Here is a 17,640-nt window from a genome sequence, read left to right on the forward strand (position 1 = left end):
ATAAATTATATGAATATAACTAGAATAGCATTTTTTTGAGGGAACTACAACAGTTCTTAAAATGTGGCAAGTACTTAATAAGGGGTGTGCTAGGTGGTTGCTATGGTATTGTAGGTTGTTGGTATGGTCTTAAAGGTGGTTTCTGTGGAGTTGCCAGGTGGTTGCTGTGGTGTCCCAGGTGGTTGCTTACGGGTTGCTAGGTGGTTGCTTAGGTCTGTCAAGTGGTTGCTATGGGGTTGCTAGGTGGTTGTTATGGGGTTGCTATGGTGTCCCAAGTGCCAACTTAGTTTTAGTGATATGTTACTTGAAGTTCTACCTTAAAATTCAGTGTAAGTGTAAACTCAGTACTACCTTAAAATAAGTTCCATCTTAAAATTCAGTGTAAGTGTAAACTCAGTACTACCTTAAAATAAGTTCCACCAAGTCAGTGCTACTTAAGCGCAATTTTACCTTAAGCTCAGTTCTACCTTAAAGAATTCACAGTGTGTGCTGCTGAGCATTAGGCTGTGAACGTGTGAGACATTGAGCTCTGTGTGTGAGTCTGTGTGTGTGTAAGAATGTGACATTATGCTGTCAATTAGAAAAGGAAAAACAATATACAGTGCTTTTCAAGTGTGTTAAACTGTAATGTAAACCTTTTAGAAATTACCATATTTTTAAAATGTACCTATAATCTATCTACATATTTTTTCCACTATACCATGAAACAGCAGTTATAGTTATATAGTTTTTTTTGGTATCCTGATTACAGAATTCTGCTTGAAAAAATCAGTAGTATTAAAGCAGTAAAGAACAATAACAGGGGTCTTCTGATGTCTTTGAAAACAAGTGACCTGGTGAAAAGATTACCTTTACTGGTTTTCTGATGCCCCATTTATAAAACTTGTGTGTTTACATAAAACAAGCAATGGTGTGTTAGTATTGTTTTTGTCATTCTTAGCATTAAAGCTACCATTGATATAACATGACATGATAAACTGGCATACTGTACATACTTTTACCTATAAGCATGCTGTGTGAAGGCTGGCTATATGTGATGTGTTTGGGAATGATACATTCTATATTAATGCTGGATGGAATGCTTTAATTGTGAGACATTAAAACTGAATTAAGTGCCTTAAATCCATGTTATTCCAATTAATGGACTAAGAACAGTAAGCTATACGGTAGGACAAATACAAGACCTCTAAACCCCTCTTTTGTGAGATGGCAAGGAAGACGATACCATTGTGGCTAATGAGCTGAGCAGAGAAGTACCAGATCAATGAAAGTATTTACAAAACAGCTCAGTCATTGTTAACAAGATATGAGATATGACAAGAGATATGTTTACTTTTAACACATTCAACAGAAATTCGAATGAGAAACCTTTTTCTCACAAGTTAACACTCCTGAATGCCAAGACACAGTAAACTAATATTTCAGAACATTTTTTGTCAACTTAACAACATTTAGTCTGATAAGATGTAAAAACGATGAAGTGACCATTACTCTGCAAAATAAGTCCTTGGCCCTCACTTGAAGACTTTTCTCTTTAGTTCATGTCAATTGTTGTAAATTCTACATAGTAGAGCTAAAGTAAAACACATCCATTACAATCTAAAAATGTGCATTTTAACAACCACAAACAACTGTGAACTGTTTGAGCACAAAATGAGGTTTTTGTTTTCGCAAACTTATATATGCACTGTATATATTGGTTAATTGGGTTGTGTACAGTATAAATATGGTCATTAGTGTGATGACTTGTCTTGACTTGGCAATTTGTGTTTGGCAAGTGAGGACTGTATTCGTGTGTAATAATACACCAGAAGGAAATTCTACGATGGTTATGTTTATGATTAGGATAAGTTTAGCCAACATTTCCAATTCCACTTAGGTGTACAAGGTTAAATTTAGCTTTAGGCTGAGGTGCAGCTCTCCCCCCTTTAGTCGTTATAGCGCCGTTCAAGCCCTGTTTAAACCCCTGTTTAGCCCAGGCTCTGCCTGCAGGATTTCTTTCGGGTCCCCTTTTGTTTTTCTCCCCGGCGCTAGCCGTTGTGTTTACATTTGTACCCCATAGCTGCTGCATCTTTTGCCTCGTTTCGCTTTGCGTTTCTCTGCGAGTGTTCATCCCTCAGTGTCTGGCCTAGCACGCCATGACATAATAGAACATATATGCAGTTATTGTTTTTAATGTAGCCTCTAGCTATCACACATTCTTACAATTCCTAAATTCTTGCTATATTAGACTAATAATAATCTTGCTGATACTTTTGTTAGGTTAAGGTCTTGCTGAAGGTCATGTTACTAACATTACTACTTATTTTGTCAGCAACAGCAGTGTATTTTGCTTCTAAAGGATCCTTCAAACTCAGAAAAAAAGGTTTTATTAAAATACACCAATGAAGCTTGCAATACTCATTACAGTGTTAAAAGCATTTTAAATTGGTAATTGGTAGCATTCACTTCTTTAAACCTTTAAAAGGCTCTTCACACATACATCTCTTTTTGACATGCCTTTACAGCTCAGAGTTACATAAACAAAAGAAAATAAATAACACTTGCAACAAAGTTGCAGTTTTTTTAACTATACTATAGGGACAGAAGTATTGGCACACCTGCTCATTCAGTGCTTTTTCCTAAATAAAGGGTTTTAAACCAGTGCTTTGCTGTTGTGTTTCAAAAGAGTCACCAAGTGTGTTCATGACTCCAAAGCCATAGTAGAACATGAGTTATCATGTTAACTGTGACTCTTCTTATGCAGTACATGTTTTCTGGTATTAATCAACGGTCTCCGTTCTAATGCCCACCTTGACCCTGACACATTTAGCATGTGTCACTATGTTGGTTTTACTTGGCACTTGTGGTATATTTAGCAATTCAATTCAATTAACACTCTGATGTCCAATGATAGAACAATTATTCTCATTTCACCTGCTTTGAAAAAAGTCATATTTTTCAACAGACTAGAGTTCAAAAGTATAAAAGTGTAAAAAAACACAAGTTAGAATGTTATAATCATGCAGCATCAGCCTGCACAGCACGCACACGTGAGCTCCTCCATTTGTCTGCATTACACTTGACCTGCAGCGCATTTGCACCAGCCTATAGCCTATGTAATCCATTCTGATTAGACTACAGTTTGCCTGATAGACTATTATAGGCCTTTATTTTTTAAAGAATATCCAATGTCCTGGTTTATTTTGTATGTAAATTATGTCATTGTTGTTGGCCTATTGCAGTTTAATGATTGCGCAATGCATAGCCTTAATGCTGTTTTTTTTGTGTGTTTTTGCACTTGGGCTATACACTTGATATAACAATTTAATTTAACTTTTTAAAAATTGATTAATAATTACATTTTAAAATAACAATTTAAAAGTTAATTTGTGCAGAAAGTATTTTATATTCTTAATCCATGTTAAATTATATTAGAGTAGAGGAAAGTCATTTAAACATCCTTCTTGTGGTCTATTTTGTCGTTCATCATTTCATCATTTGCAGTTCCATTCTTAATAAACAGTTTTCCTAAATAATAGCCCTATGCGTTTTCCGTGTTGCACTGTTCATTAACATAATTCTGAATAGATTTCAGCCATTGAAACAGTTGTTGTAGTTAAAAAGGTCAGTTTTAACGGTCTACTCACTAAAAAATGTTTGGTTTGGTTTAAATCAGTAATGACAGTTTAGATCGGGATGGACTTTTTGGGTCCGATCTAAGCTCTACAACAGGCCCTTAATGGAAAGGTAGTTCCCAATAAAGAACGGACTGGCCAGCTGGCATACCAGGCATTTTCCCGGTGGGCCGACGTGGTAAAACTAGTAAAACAGCGGACCAATTGACACTGGGCTGACCCAATCACATTGTTAAACACCAACCCCTTTCTCATTGGTCCTGCGTAATATATTCAGGGGGAGAGTTTCTTTCCTAACCACCGGCCCTTGAAACATGTGGTCTGTGGCTCATTGGTTTAATTTCTTTACTGACACAGGGCTGACCCAATCATATCATGAAACACCCAAACTGCACTCTTTTGCACTAAACAAAGTGTTAAAAAGTTTACCACCAATAGAAGTGTTTATTAATGTAGTAAGCAAATTATAGAATTGTGTGGTTTGCGATGCAGACATGGATTTCTCTAGAGAATATGCTGCATCTAAAAAAACCTTGCCCATGGGCATTTAAAGTGTGGAAGTATTTTGGTCAGAAACACAAGTGTGGTGCTCTGTAAGCTTTGCAAAATGTAAATGGCTTATCACATTTCAACTGCTATGTATGAGCACTTCAAGCGCAAGTATCCTGGAGCGCATGGTCAACACAGCAGCATGAATAAATAATGTAGTCCAAAACAACCATTTTAGGTCTAGTATTTAAGTAAAAATATTGATATTCCATTTCAGGTAAAGGGTTGCTATGACAGACATCCCACCCTGCAAAACCTATTTCAAGGAGATAGCACAACTTATTGTATTGGTTAGACAAGACACTTATATTCACCATTTGTGTTGGACACAGTTGGAATCTGGCCTCCTCATTTAACCTGTGCACAGTTACAGTAGGCAGCCATCTTTGCAAAGAGGGATAAGGGCCTTGCTCATGGGCCCAACAGTGCCATCTTACTAATTTCAGGTTGAACCCACAACCCTGTCATCAATAGCCTGGTCCTCTAACTGATGAGCCACCACTGTTGCCAAGTTGTGTTGTGTTAAGTTATGTAAACTGTTTTTGTTTGATTGGTTTACTGCAAACAGACAAATGTTTGTTTTACGTCATTTAGCTATAATAATCTATTGGTTGATTTCTTTTTTATTGCAACTCTAGATAATATACCAGAAATTTGGCCCTGGGGTGCTATGATGGTTCAGGTGATTGTAACAGTCTTGTCTGTGTGTGGGAGAAGGAGAGAGTAAATGGGCCCTTGGTATGAGCACCCACACTGTTCCTGCACAAGGTTGCAAAACATTGTTGCACAATTGGAGCACCCAACACTATCTGAACCCATATTCCCACACATTCACATTTCAAGGCATGAGAGTGGTCCTCGATATGGTTCAGGGACTTTCTGGACACAACAATTTTGAGACAATTTTTTCACATCGCACAAGCTGGGACAGGACATGCTAAAGCGGAAGCTGACTATGGGGGGAACAGTATGCAAAAACAGGTCTGAGCTCCCTCCCTAGCTGATGAAAAGAGGACAGGCCTGTCCAGTCATTAAAGATTGTGTATCACATGGCTGACATGACTCTGGTACTGTATGTACCAAAGAAAGGAAAAAATGTGCTGCACAGGGACGGGAGAAACTGAGGCCAGGAACACCAAAAGGCCAAAATGATCCTGCACCATAATGCCACAAAAGGAGGGGTGGACAACCTCAATAAGCTGGCGACTGCTAACAGCTGCAAAAGTAAGACCTTAGGATAGCCTCTGGTGATTTTTGTGATATGTTGGATATCTCCACATCTCTTCATCATTTGGATGTCATTGAGCCCAGAGTGAAATAAGGGAAAGTTGCAGAAGAGGCATCTCTTTCTTGAGGAATTGGGTAAAACGTTGCTGAGACAAATTGAAAGAAGAAAACCCCAGTCTCTGCAGCTATTATGAGGAGGATTCAGGAGGAAGATAATGGTTTCAAATGAAATTCAAATAAATTATACACTATAGTTTTGGAAAAACATGCTTCAGATGTATATTTGTTGATTATTTTTCAGTTATTTCTGTTTTATGAGGCATGTCCTTATTTTGTTACATTTTAATAATAATAAAAAAACGAGTGTCATTTTTATTTATAAATGTGATTTTACAAAGGTAAATAGGACATCTACCAGTTGCAATAAATCATGGAGCATATATATCAAGCACTTTTGTCATATGCCTTCGTCACCCTCTCTGAAGCAGAAAAAACATTGGTGGAAAGGCCATGTTTGGGCTGCTGGAGTCTATGTGACCCATTGTGTAAGACTCACAGCTTAAATTTGTGCTCTGAACATAATGTTCTCAACCCGGCATGAAGGTCAATAAAGTAGTGATAAGATGTAGTGAAATTAAGCAAAGGAGAAAGCAAGATGTTCTGTTTTGTTAACAGACACTCTTGTGTGTGCATCTGCCTATGTATGTATGTATACATCATTGTGTAATCTCATCAGAATGTGTATTAAAACACTTGTTTTTAATTTTTTTGTTTAGAAGTTTACTAACAAAATCTATTTCTGACATTGCTTCCCATATTAGTGATGCCAAACACAGACATAATTAGGAGACATAATTAGGAGAACTGAGGACTGGCATTTCAGCTTATTTGGCTAGCATAAACAGATCATTAATTTAAATGTTCTTTTGTGTGTTATGAAAGATTAATGAGCATTAGCATTTGCTGAAAATATTGTGTTTTGTGTTTGATCAGCTACAAATGCTGTGTTTACTACTTCTCAATAAAACAGGAATGAATCATTTCGCCAAGGGTGCCCAAAATTGCATAAGACTGTATATATACTTTAAACATTGAGATCTTTTTAACACTTCTAAGCATTTTAACACTTCTAAATCTTCTTTATATATTACAATTAGTTATCCAAAATGCAGATTACATACAATCTTGTGCCCAACAAGGCAAGATACACAGTAAAACCGTTCATTGTTTTCTCCCCCTTATAATTAATAATTTGAATAGAAACAAATGTGAACCCTTACCAATGTTGGGAGATGTTCCTGATACACTCAATATACACTCCATTTTAATGGTTTCCCAGGGGTAAACACTACTGGTGTCTGAACTGATGGATATCTTAAATGATGGCCCTGCAGATAATCCGGACATGAAATAAAGGTTAAAGATAATTCCTTTTGTTTAAATATTGAGCATTCTAACATAGACTATCTGCACTACGTGCTGCATGGTTTATCCTAATATGCCAGCAATTTCCCACAGGGTTTTATAGAAAAATTTCTGAGTGAAAAAATCCACCTAGGTCAAGCCTAAAAGCTGACACACCTAAAGCCAACTGTGAATCAGTTTTTGACCAAATACTACAGTATTACAATATTACAGTAATACAATATTTCAGACAATATTTCTTTAGTTTACAATATTTGCTGAGCTAATGAAGTAGAACAGCTAAAAAGGTATAGGACAGAAATGTTTTTTAACCTCGTCATACATCATATGATATTGTCATACATATATATATATATAACAGCAACACGTTTCAGTAAAGTTGCAGAATGTCAAAATGCCCAGTCAGCAACTGTCAATTACAGAATACGGTTATACTTTAATTCAGGTACCTACATGAATAACTGCTTTTAAATAATTTAGTATTTATAATAACTAATCTAACCCTGCATCCAACATGGTGGTCCCAAGGATGTACATATGTGCTCTTACTTGTGTGTTCAAAGGCAAGCTGAACTTTATTTGAGTCTCGTTTCACCACCTCTGACCAGTCATTCCCATCCTGTCTGGTCCACACACCAACTTCACATGAGTAGAAACCTCGATCAGCCAACTGCACACCTTGAATCCGGAATCGGAACTCATCTCTACCAGTCTTCAGCAGACTTAGACTATCCTGTTGACTGGATTCCTGCCAATCTTCTAACTTGATAATAAGGTCAGGGCTGAGGGAAGCAAGTTTGCGGCTAGGTGCCTCTATGCCTTCCTGGAAAAAAATGAGGACAGAAAGGGCTATGCTTGCCTGGAAGATCTTGGATCTGGCTTGGCAGGTCATTTCAAAGGTGGAGCCACAAGAAGTCGCTGGTCGTGTAGTGCGGGCTACCACACTAATGCTGGGGCCTGTGGGGGGGTGGGCGGGGGGGTTAATTGTAATGACTTACAGGGAATGAGGGGTACAGTTAGGAAAATTAAGGCTATAAATAGATTTTAAATTGCTCTATGGAAACATTTTCTTAAGTTATGTGGCCTAGTGATGTTTATTCTTGGAAAAATGTTTTTACATGGAGTATAAATATTTAAAGATCACCTAAAGTATTTCAGTAACATTTCCACCATTTGAAAATGCCAACCTTTTACACTGTGATATTTTATATTTTATAATGAAATGGTCCAGTTTTACTTTAATTAAAGTATTAAAGTTTGTTGAGGACATTTGATATAAAATGATTTAGAACAAAGCTTAAAGGCATTATCTCTTTAAGAGATGGCAGTAGAGGTCCTGCAAAGCATCACAAACACTTTGCAGATATCATTCCTAAGTAATGTAAATGATGTTTTGTTTTAGAACATACTAAATTAAACACCACTGTACCAAACACCAAAAACTAGACATGTAAATTATAAAAATATGAACTAAATCCACATGGATTAGCATAATAGAGAAATTCAACACACATATGTAGAAGGAAACAAATGTGTTAAAATGTATTAAATGGAGATATTTTAGAACAGTATCATGCACTTAAACATAATTTTCTTTCAGAGGACAACAAACATATAATTAAATATTGCTGTAAATTACCAATCAGATCAAACCTGGAATGATGGCAGTAATTTGTCTGAACAGTTATCTGCTGATAGCAATTTGATTCCAATATTATTGTATATCCCATTTAATTGTCTTGGTATTACCAACTGTAAACAGTAGTAAAAATCAAGACTCACCTTTGGAAGGCAAGACAACCTTTAGTGCATGAGTTTGATGTTCTGATGACTTTATCCAGCTGCCATGACGAGTGAGTGCCCAAGTTGCGACACTGCAGGCATAGTCACCTGCATCTATATTTGTTGTGCGGAGTAGGCGAAGCTTAAAGATGGCTGGCTCCATTCGGGTCACTGTGACAAGACCTGCCTCAATGCGGCTCCTATATTTCTCACTGGGAACAAGAGCCCCGTTTTCATTCAGTGAGGCAATAATACTGGTGGCCATCTGGTCATTAGTAGGATAAGATGCAGAGTAGAACCAGGAGATACTCAGTCGTTCACACAGAAAGAGAGAGATATTGGTCACTTGACACACAAGCTCTGTGGGATCACCCAGGTACTGTGCTACAACCGGAGAATCAAGAGTCACAGTGAATGCCGGCTCTAAAAGAGGACAAACAGAAAGACATATGTAAGTTAACACTGTATATGGATAAATACACAATTTTAACCACCTTGTGCATTTCCCACTTAAACATTTTGTAGGTTGATAGTTCTGACTGTAGCCCATCTGCTGCTGCACAATTTATCACCCGGCTCTCTTTCTGTGATTCTGCTTTCACTCTCACCCTTGTAGAGTCTGCAAAATTCCATTTGGGTGCTTGATTTGTGGTTGATTTCTCCACTGTAGCAGGGTCTGGCGGTGGTAAAACATATGCATGTGTGTTCCCATGTACTTTTAGTGAAAAACAAAAAAAAAAAGTAGCTACAAACAGTAACACAAAAGCATTTATAGTACCCAGAGGAGCTGCTGCAAGCCGCCATCTTATATTTTCTGCATAAATGTAAAGGCTTTTTAGCAGTGTCATTAAACACTGAGTTGGATCACAAAAAAGAGTTGGATACCTACTTGCACTACTCACTCAAATGCATCACTCATTAAAGAACATAAGGGGCTCAAGCAGAGTGTGCAAGTATGTTCTTTAGAGATGTAAACATATTTTCAGTTTATGTATAAATAAAAAAATAAAACACTAAAAAAAAAAATAAAAGAAAAAAATAAAAGAATCAAGCGGAACTTTGACAACCCGACTGGAACTTCTTGAAGGCATGTGCGGGAGACGATGAGACGCAGAGAGAGAGAGAGATAAACAAAGGAAATAAGTAAGTGCTACACTAGTTCTTGCCATGATGAGAAGCTATTGCTCAGAGCCCAGCAAAGTTGCAGTTCACAAAGACACTGTGCAGGACTAATGCACCTACTAAGTCTGGAGAGGCTTATAAATAAAGCTTTACAAATTACTTTTAAATCTTGCATAGGACATAGTTTTGGCTTGATTATATTTGCAGGCAAAATGATATGGACCTAGTAGATCTGTCTAGACTGTTGTTTTAGGTAAATATACTTTATGTCTACATCTGAACTTGCTGTGTTTGTGTAGTGTATTTTTTGTAACATGATTATGTTTAAAGACATGTATGGGATGATATTTCTTTGACTGTAAATTCACAGAATTTTTGTTTAAACGTTTATGTCCTGAAAAAGGTTGAGTGTGAAAACAGTCTGAAACAGTTTTTCATGATTATTCCTCCCAATTAAAAATTACATAAACAATTTAATAATGTGGCCTTTTCTAAACTACATACTGAAAGTTTTTGTTTATTATAGGCTACATACTGTTGTCTAATTGTCTAATTATAGATTATATTGTAATAAATAACAATATGAAATGTAAGTGATTATAAATAAGATAATGAGAGACTTCTGAATGAGTATTAAATTCCCTTAAAAGTAATCAGATTCATCAGAATTACAAATAACACTTTTTTGTGCTGTGTCATTTGTCATGTTAAAAGTATTTTAAGACAGGACAGAAGCAACAAATTACGGTTTCGTTTTATGTCTTAAGAATTGTAACTTAAACTAAGCTTAGCATGTTGCTAACAGCTTACAGTTGAAGGCAGTAGTTCACAAACATTTTCATGACAAGACCCACCTGCAGGGGAGCCATGTGGGAAGGTGGGAGTTAGGACAATTGTAAGGGCCTGTGACTAACAGGTGCCCTAAAAATGTATTATTATTTTTTTCCATATTAAACCATTCTAAACTATTTAACGAATATTTTATATTGATAAATATTTGAAACATATTCTATTATTTTTCTGTGCACTCTACACAGTGACAAATACATGCACCTTTATCTTTAAGTGCACTGCAAGTTGGAAGTGAAGTTCGTAAAAGAAACATTTGGTTACAAGAAACACAAGGAAAGAAAATAAAGACAGGAGAGAGAAAGAAATTGTGGCTGTGAATGGAAGTGGAAGTAACCTGTAAGCTTTATATATTAGATAGCTTTTAAATATTAGATATTTAATATTTTCACAAAATTCTGTGTTAACATTTCAGTCCTCCTTTAGCCAACATTTAATCAATGCAGGCAATGTTTTAGCAGCTATTCATACTAAATGAGCTGTCCCTGTCTTTGCCCTGTACTAAAGCAGCTTCAGGCTCTGCAACTCTGTCAAAAAGGATAAAAGGATAAAGGTGCACGTATTCGTCACTGTACAGTGTGGACTGTACAGCGAAATGTGTCCTCCGCATTTCTATCTATATATATATATTTCTGTCTATACACATCACAGCCCCACTCCCTACAGCCCTCTCATACTAAAGAATGAGAAAATAGCCAACTGGTTATCAAGTTGTCAAGATTGCGCTATGATTTTTTGCTGCTGTTTCACCGATGTGTTACTGAAAATAACCAGTCACTGCAGACAGAGGGCATTATTTTTGACTCAAGTTCAGCTGCTGGGATTCATGGTGTAGCAAAAGTGTTTCACACAGACACGTTTCAAGCACAATCTCGTCAGGTTAGTCAGCATTCGACTTCACAATTCACTCCTCACACATGTGACAGTGCTTGCCGCACAGTGCTAACAAGAGTGCTTGGAAAGTATAGCGAACCGGTTTCCTTCATTAGTTGCATTTGGTGTGATCTAGAGCTCCATAGAAAATTTTGGTGTGATTTTAAGAAGGTGGTTGCAGTACATGAACCCAAGATTATTAGTGAATTGAAGGCCATTGTCAAAGAGTAATGAACTCAGAAGATTCCTCAGGAATGCTGCCTGACAGGGGCACTGTCAAGGGTTTTACTCTAACAATTCTGCCAAAAAACTCAGTTAATGTTTTCTAGAGCCCCTGTCAGTCAGTGGAATTCTTTTGTTGCTGACCTTTCCTTAATTCTTGAGAAAAACAGAGTTCCGTGAGAAGATTTGTTTATCTTCATCACAGAAAACAACTGCTACCACAAAACTGGGTTGCTTCTACTTCAAGAAATGAATGAACTGTCTGTGATTTAAACCTTATACCTTATGAACAGTAAAGTGTGCAAAAAGTGATATATTCTCAGCGCTTCTGAATTGGATTGTGCCACAAGCCTGATGTGGCTTACGGACCTTGTGCATGACACATGGGAACTAGACCATTTGTGATTTCTGCCCCTTTGCTTGCAATTAGTGTGTGGACCTTTGCATGTTTTTGTGTGAGCCCTTTGTATAATATGCTATCTGTAAATAAACTGTAAATATACAGTTGAAATTGTGCACATTGTGTAGTGAGTAGTAAGGGGTTGCCATTTCTGTTTAAATTTACTCTTTTCTCCTGTTTTTCACAAAACAAAATGAAACAAAATACACAAAGATCTACATCATCAATGTAGACTTATGTGAGGCTTATTTGCCCCTGAGGACCTCATCTATCGATGTTTGAAAAGTTGCTGTGGCACTGTGTGTTATGAACGGAATTGTAGGAAAATGGCAATGTTGTTCTGAATGCTGTCAGCTTCTTGAAGACTGTCTAAGTGGCACCTGCCAGTATCCTTTGCACATTACTTGTGTAGATAGCATTTTTTTTCCCAAGATAGGATAGCCTTTCTCAATCATTCTATAAGTTTGACCAATAATGCCATCTCCACTGCCCTCCACACAACCCTCACACATCTTGAGAACCTGTCCTGGAGCAACAACTCAGCATTACTGGCCAGAAATGCTCATCAGCACCTCTACTTCCTCCGCAAGCTGAGAAGAGCCTGAGCCCCAACTCCCTTCATGTGCACCTTTTACAACAGTGCCATCGAGAGCATCCTGACCAGCTGCATCATGAAAGACCCTCCAGTGCATAGTGAGAGCAGCTGAGAAGATCATCAGCACTTCTTTCCTCTCTCTGCATGACCTACACAGCACCGCCTCACTTGAAAAGCCCTCTGCATGGCGGGGGACCCTTCCCACCCGCTACACAGCTTCTTTAGCCTGCTGCCATCAGGGAGGAGACTGTGGAATCTCCAGGCGAGAACCAGCAAACTGAGGGACAGCTCGGCCCACCAGGCAGTAAGGATGCTCAAACCTTAAAATTACTTTGTGTTTGCATGTAGAGTGTCCTCTATTGACCTTGATCATTTTAAAGGAACGTTCTACTCACCTTTTGGAATAATTAGCACTTGTAAAGGGTTTGATGTTTTCTCTGCAGCCAGGTACCAGTTTCCCTTGCTGTGTTGCACCATGGCCCTCACCCTGCATGAGTAGAATCCTATATCAGATGGATCAACTTGATGGATCTCCAGAATGAAAACGCCTTCTCCAACCTGGCTCATGATCAAAGCAGTTGCGTTTTTCGTCACTACTCCACCTTGACCAAGATGTGCAAGAACCTGTGTGGCATTAAATAGCCAAGTCACCTCAAGACTAAGGACAGCATGATCACTGACAGAAACCAAGCAGGTAAGGTTCAGAGTGTCTCCTGTGGTGAGAATGTTGCTGCCCAGAACCTGCAGAGTGAGGTATTCAGCTGAAATTGAACATGGGAAAATGTGTTAGCATTGCTGAAACATCAAAAGTATAAAGAAAACGGAAACGGAGAATTACATTTTACATCAAACTTATGATATCTCACTGACAGTGACTATTTATATATTTTAAACATATATATATATATATATTATAAACCTTAAAATAACAGCTTCAAAATCGTGCTGAAACTCCACTGACTTGTAATGGGGAGAGTAGAGCTGCTATCGTTGTTACTCTGGGTTCAACATGCCAGAAACTGCAGTATGTTATTTTTGCAAATTGGGCAGGATATCACTCGCAGGAACTGCGTAATGCTACGAGTCACATTCGTTTAAAATCCTGTAACAACTCTATCGCATCAGTCCAGATGTTCTATATAATTTTTAGATGATGGTTCTGTATCTCTTAGCTTGTAAAATGTGTGTAAAAGCATGTCCTTTAGAAGGCACCTTTTGTTGAACCCACCCAATTTTTAGGTGAACAAAAATTCACAATTTATATTTGGTTGCAAATACCTTTCTTGCAATCAGTAAATGCAATGACCTGCAAACTAATCAGTGAAGTTTTTTGGTGCTTTCCCAGGAGGTGAAATGCATGTTTAAGTCAAAGCCATTACACTACATCCACTGTGTTTGTTATATAACCTTGTATAATTTGGATCTTTTTCCACAGTAGTAGTAGTTATTATTATTATTATTATTATTATTATTATGCAAATTCTAAACTTGCTTCCATTTTCTGCTACTGATGAATTATTTGCATCTTGTGTTATAGCCTCTATATTTCTGCTCTTAAATTATTCTTGGAATGGTGGAATGTACCTTTATCCCTGCCCCGTGGAAGTTGATGCTGAGATCAATGACTTGTTTTGGGATTTTTATTCACAACACTTTTTTCCCTTGGCCAACCTATTTGATGTTTAGTTGTTAGTATACCACTGTTTTTTTTTCAGGACATTCTAAATTGCTGTACTGAATGTGTCAATGTGTGAGCAATGGCTCTGATTAATGTTTCCCACTTTCTCAGCTTCAAAATGACTTGCTTTTCACTCATGTTTTTCCCAAAAACGCCTTCATGGATGGAACCCAGGGCTTAAACCAACATAATTGATGAATCAATCAATATAACAGGGTACACATAGGCAACAAAAAGTAAGGTCAAAAGTGTGCTCAAAAATGTGCCACATTCTAATTTGTTTAACATATCTAGATGTAAATATCAAAATAATAAAACTGAAATTGAAATATATTTTCTCATTATTATTATTATTATTATTATTATTATTATCTCAAACCCAACTGTCTTCTGAAGCAAAAACAAAAGAGACAATGTCACTCCAGTACTTTCGGTCAAGACTTTTAAGTTTTAATTAAATTCCTTAGCTTTGCTGACAGCAGACATTGTAAACTGGAATATCTCTTTTAACGTAAATTTAAATAGCCAGTCCTGTAAGAAAGGTCATGGACACATGGTAAACAGTGAGCAAAAGTAAGAAAAAGGCAGAAAAGTGACATTGTTCTCAGAAGCTGAAGATATTAGAACGCACACTCTAGTTACATTAACTATAATTCATAACTGAAATAATATACATTGTTGATGATGTATTCATCACTTAAAGGTCATTTGTTTCATACTTGCACTTATTTTATACTTGCATTCTCACTAAATGCATTTTCCTACTTTGGATTTCTTGTATTTTGCACATTTATGTTATTCAGCATGTTATTCTCTTTAGTACTTCTGATTTCTGGGTTCCAAATAAAAAGATGGAAACAGACGTATATGACAATGTATAATATATATTAATGTAAAATAAGCTGTATTTTATGTTTGTTTTTTTCTTTTTCTGCTTTGTTTGTTTTGCAACTACTAGAACTCTAGGCTTTTTCAAGTTATTATTATTGTTAAAATTCTGTTATTACTAATTATTCAGTATTCAAATGGTATTTCCAATGCATAACTATTTAGGAACACACACAGACACACACACACACACTTTCTGCAATTCATCCTCACCTGTTGGAACAACAACTACTGGACCCATGACCTCTGCCTTTTCCTGTATCCTGTTCCAGATACCCTGTTCTCTGGTCCACTGTCTGCCAGTGCACACATACATCCCCTGATCTGCAGGTATTGCGCCAGAGAGCACTAGGCTGTATAAGCCCCCGGTGTCCAAATGCAGATGCATGCCGCCTTCCGCATAGCGCTGAGTGAAATTCCCACCAACAGTAACTCCCATATCAGGGCCAAATGTAAAAAGATCCTCTTCTTTTGACATCTCATTTTTAATAGACCAGGTCACAGATACATAAATTCCTTCAATAAAGTCATGGGAGACTTTGCACAGCAAACTGATGGGTCTTCCCTCGAGGACCAAGGAGACAGGAGCTTCAGGGGTCAAGACCAGTGTATCCTGAATCACTGCAAACAAACAATAAAGAGGAAAAGAGCTCAGGACATTTTTGGCCCAGGTGTGGAACAGTACTGATAAATTTATAACAATAGACAAAAATACATGTATGAACATGCCGACACACACTTTTAGTGGAAGAAATATTTTTGTACACAAAGTAGATACTACTGAAAGTGCTAGTGCAATAAAAATCAGGATCACATAATAAATGCACACATTAAATAAACATTTATTTTTAAACTATCCACTTTATTTAACTAAGGAAGCATAAGCATGTAATATAATAATATAAAGAGTTTTAGTATGGTATTCTTCATACTTGGACAGTACCTAATGTAAAGGTTGAATAGCGTATGGTATAACATTTTTAGGCTAAAAATATGTCATCGGCACAATGATGTTCAATAGATGTTTTTTAAAGAAGCATTTTGTTAATGAGATGTACAGTGCCATGCATCAGTTAATCTTATACTTTTTTACTATACCACAGAAACAGAAATTTTGATCAGAGGATCAAAATTTCTGTTTCTGTGGTATAGTAAAAAAGTATAAGATTAACTTATTTCCAAAAATATAAAGTTTAAGAGAAAACATTAATTTCAACAATTTAAGCATAAGTAGTATATTATTGTTTTGTATAACTTGTGGAAACAAACAAACAATCAAATGTTTGGGCACAAAGAGCTTTGAACTTCCAGATAACTTTTACCAAGGTCTCTAATTAGACCTTAATTAGACCCTTGTTACAGCTATGGCATATTCACAGTCCAACCTTGCCTCCTAAGTAGCTACCGAATTAAATAAAACAACTGAAGCAGGAAAAGGCATTAAGAAGATAAGCAAAGTATTTTAGGTCAAATATTACTCTTTACTTGAAGTCAAGTTAAGATCTGGAAGACCAAGACAACTTAAAAAAAACTGATCATAGGCTTGTCAGAAAGGCAAATCAAAATCCCTGTTTGACTGACCTTTAGGAAGATTTAGCAGACTCTGGAGTGATGGTCTGCTGTACACAAATAAGAAGAAAACCTTTCCTTATCACATAATTTAGCATCAAATGTTTTTAAAGGAACATCGGAACAAGCCTCTGTGTCCTGATGAAGTTATATACTTTATACTTTTTTGCTTTTTCAATAATGATGTGACAACCTGTAAATGTGAAAATTGTTTGAAGCTTTTCAGACTCGCCTTTCCTAAGGGAAGGATTATCTAAGGCACCACTCAAAGAACAACTGATTGTATTTATTGTGGCAATTTATGGCAAGTCTGTTTTAAAATGTATTTTAATATTTATTTTATATTTATATTTACAAATTGCATTATCATTATGGCCATAAGGTTTGTGAATAATTTAAAGGAACGTGTAAGGGGGTGCTTACGTTTTATTTTCTATCAGTTATGCAAAAAACTATGAATTAAATAATAAAAAGAACATATTTGCATTATTTACAAATAGTGTCTAATGTATTTTCCCTTAATTCGGCTACAAAAACTTAGCTTGATTTTACATGAATATATAGTATGAACTACGTTTGATTTGAGTGATATCTAAAAACTACTGTTAATAGAAAAAAGAAAATATTTAATATGATTTAAATAATACCATTTAAAGTTAAGTAGTAATATGTAAGTTGACCAGTGTCAGGAGTGGCTAGGTCAGACAGAGAGGGTGAACACTCGCAGGGGATGGACCAAATGCTTTATTAAGCAATGAAACAGGGGTAAATAAAACGAACACGTGAAACTGAACTCAAAAGGTGCACACCTGAGGCTGGTGAGATACTAGGGCTAGGCTAGCGT

At 36.7% G+C, this 17,640-nt stretch overlaps 1 protein-coding gene across 2 annotated transcripts in view; it reads right to left on the reverse strand.

Moving 5' to 3' along the window:
• The window catches only part of ptgfrnb (prostaglandin F2 receptor inhibitor b), a 38,821-nt gene that overhangs the window by 6,335 nt on the left and 14,846 nt on the right, over positions 1-17,640 (reverse strand). For both annotated transcript variants that reach the window (XM_072657051.1, XM_072657050.1), the window contains exons 3-7: positions 15,441-15,848; positions 13,057-13,422; positions 8,601-9,023; positions 7,368-7,775; positions 6,674-6,781 (exon numbers count right to left, since the gene is read on the reverse strand). In XM_072657051.1, the coding sequence (XP_072513152.1) occupies positions 6,674-6,781; positions 7,368-7,775; positions 8,601-9,023; positions 13,057-13,422; positions 15,441-15,848 (1,713 nt within the window). The remainder of the gene's footprint in view (positions 1-6,673; positions 6,782-7,367; positions 7,776-8,600; positions 9,024-13,056; positions 13,423-15,440; positions 15,849-17,640) is intronic.

The sequence above is a fragment of the Salminus brasiliensis genome, chromosome 15 (genome assembly GCF_030463535.1).
Source record: "Salminus brasiliensis chromosome 15, fSalBra1.hap2, whole genome shotgun sequence".
NCBI classification, from domain to species: domain Eukaryota; kingdom Metazoa; phylum Chordata; class Actinopteri; order Characiformes; family Bryconidae; genus Salminus; species Salminus brasiliensis.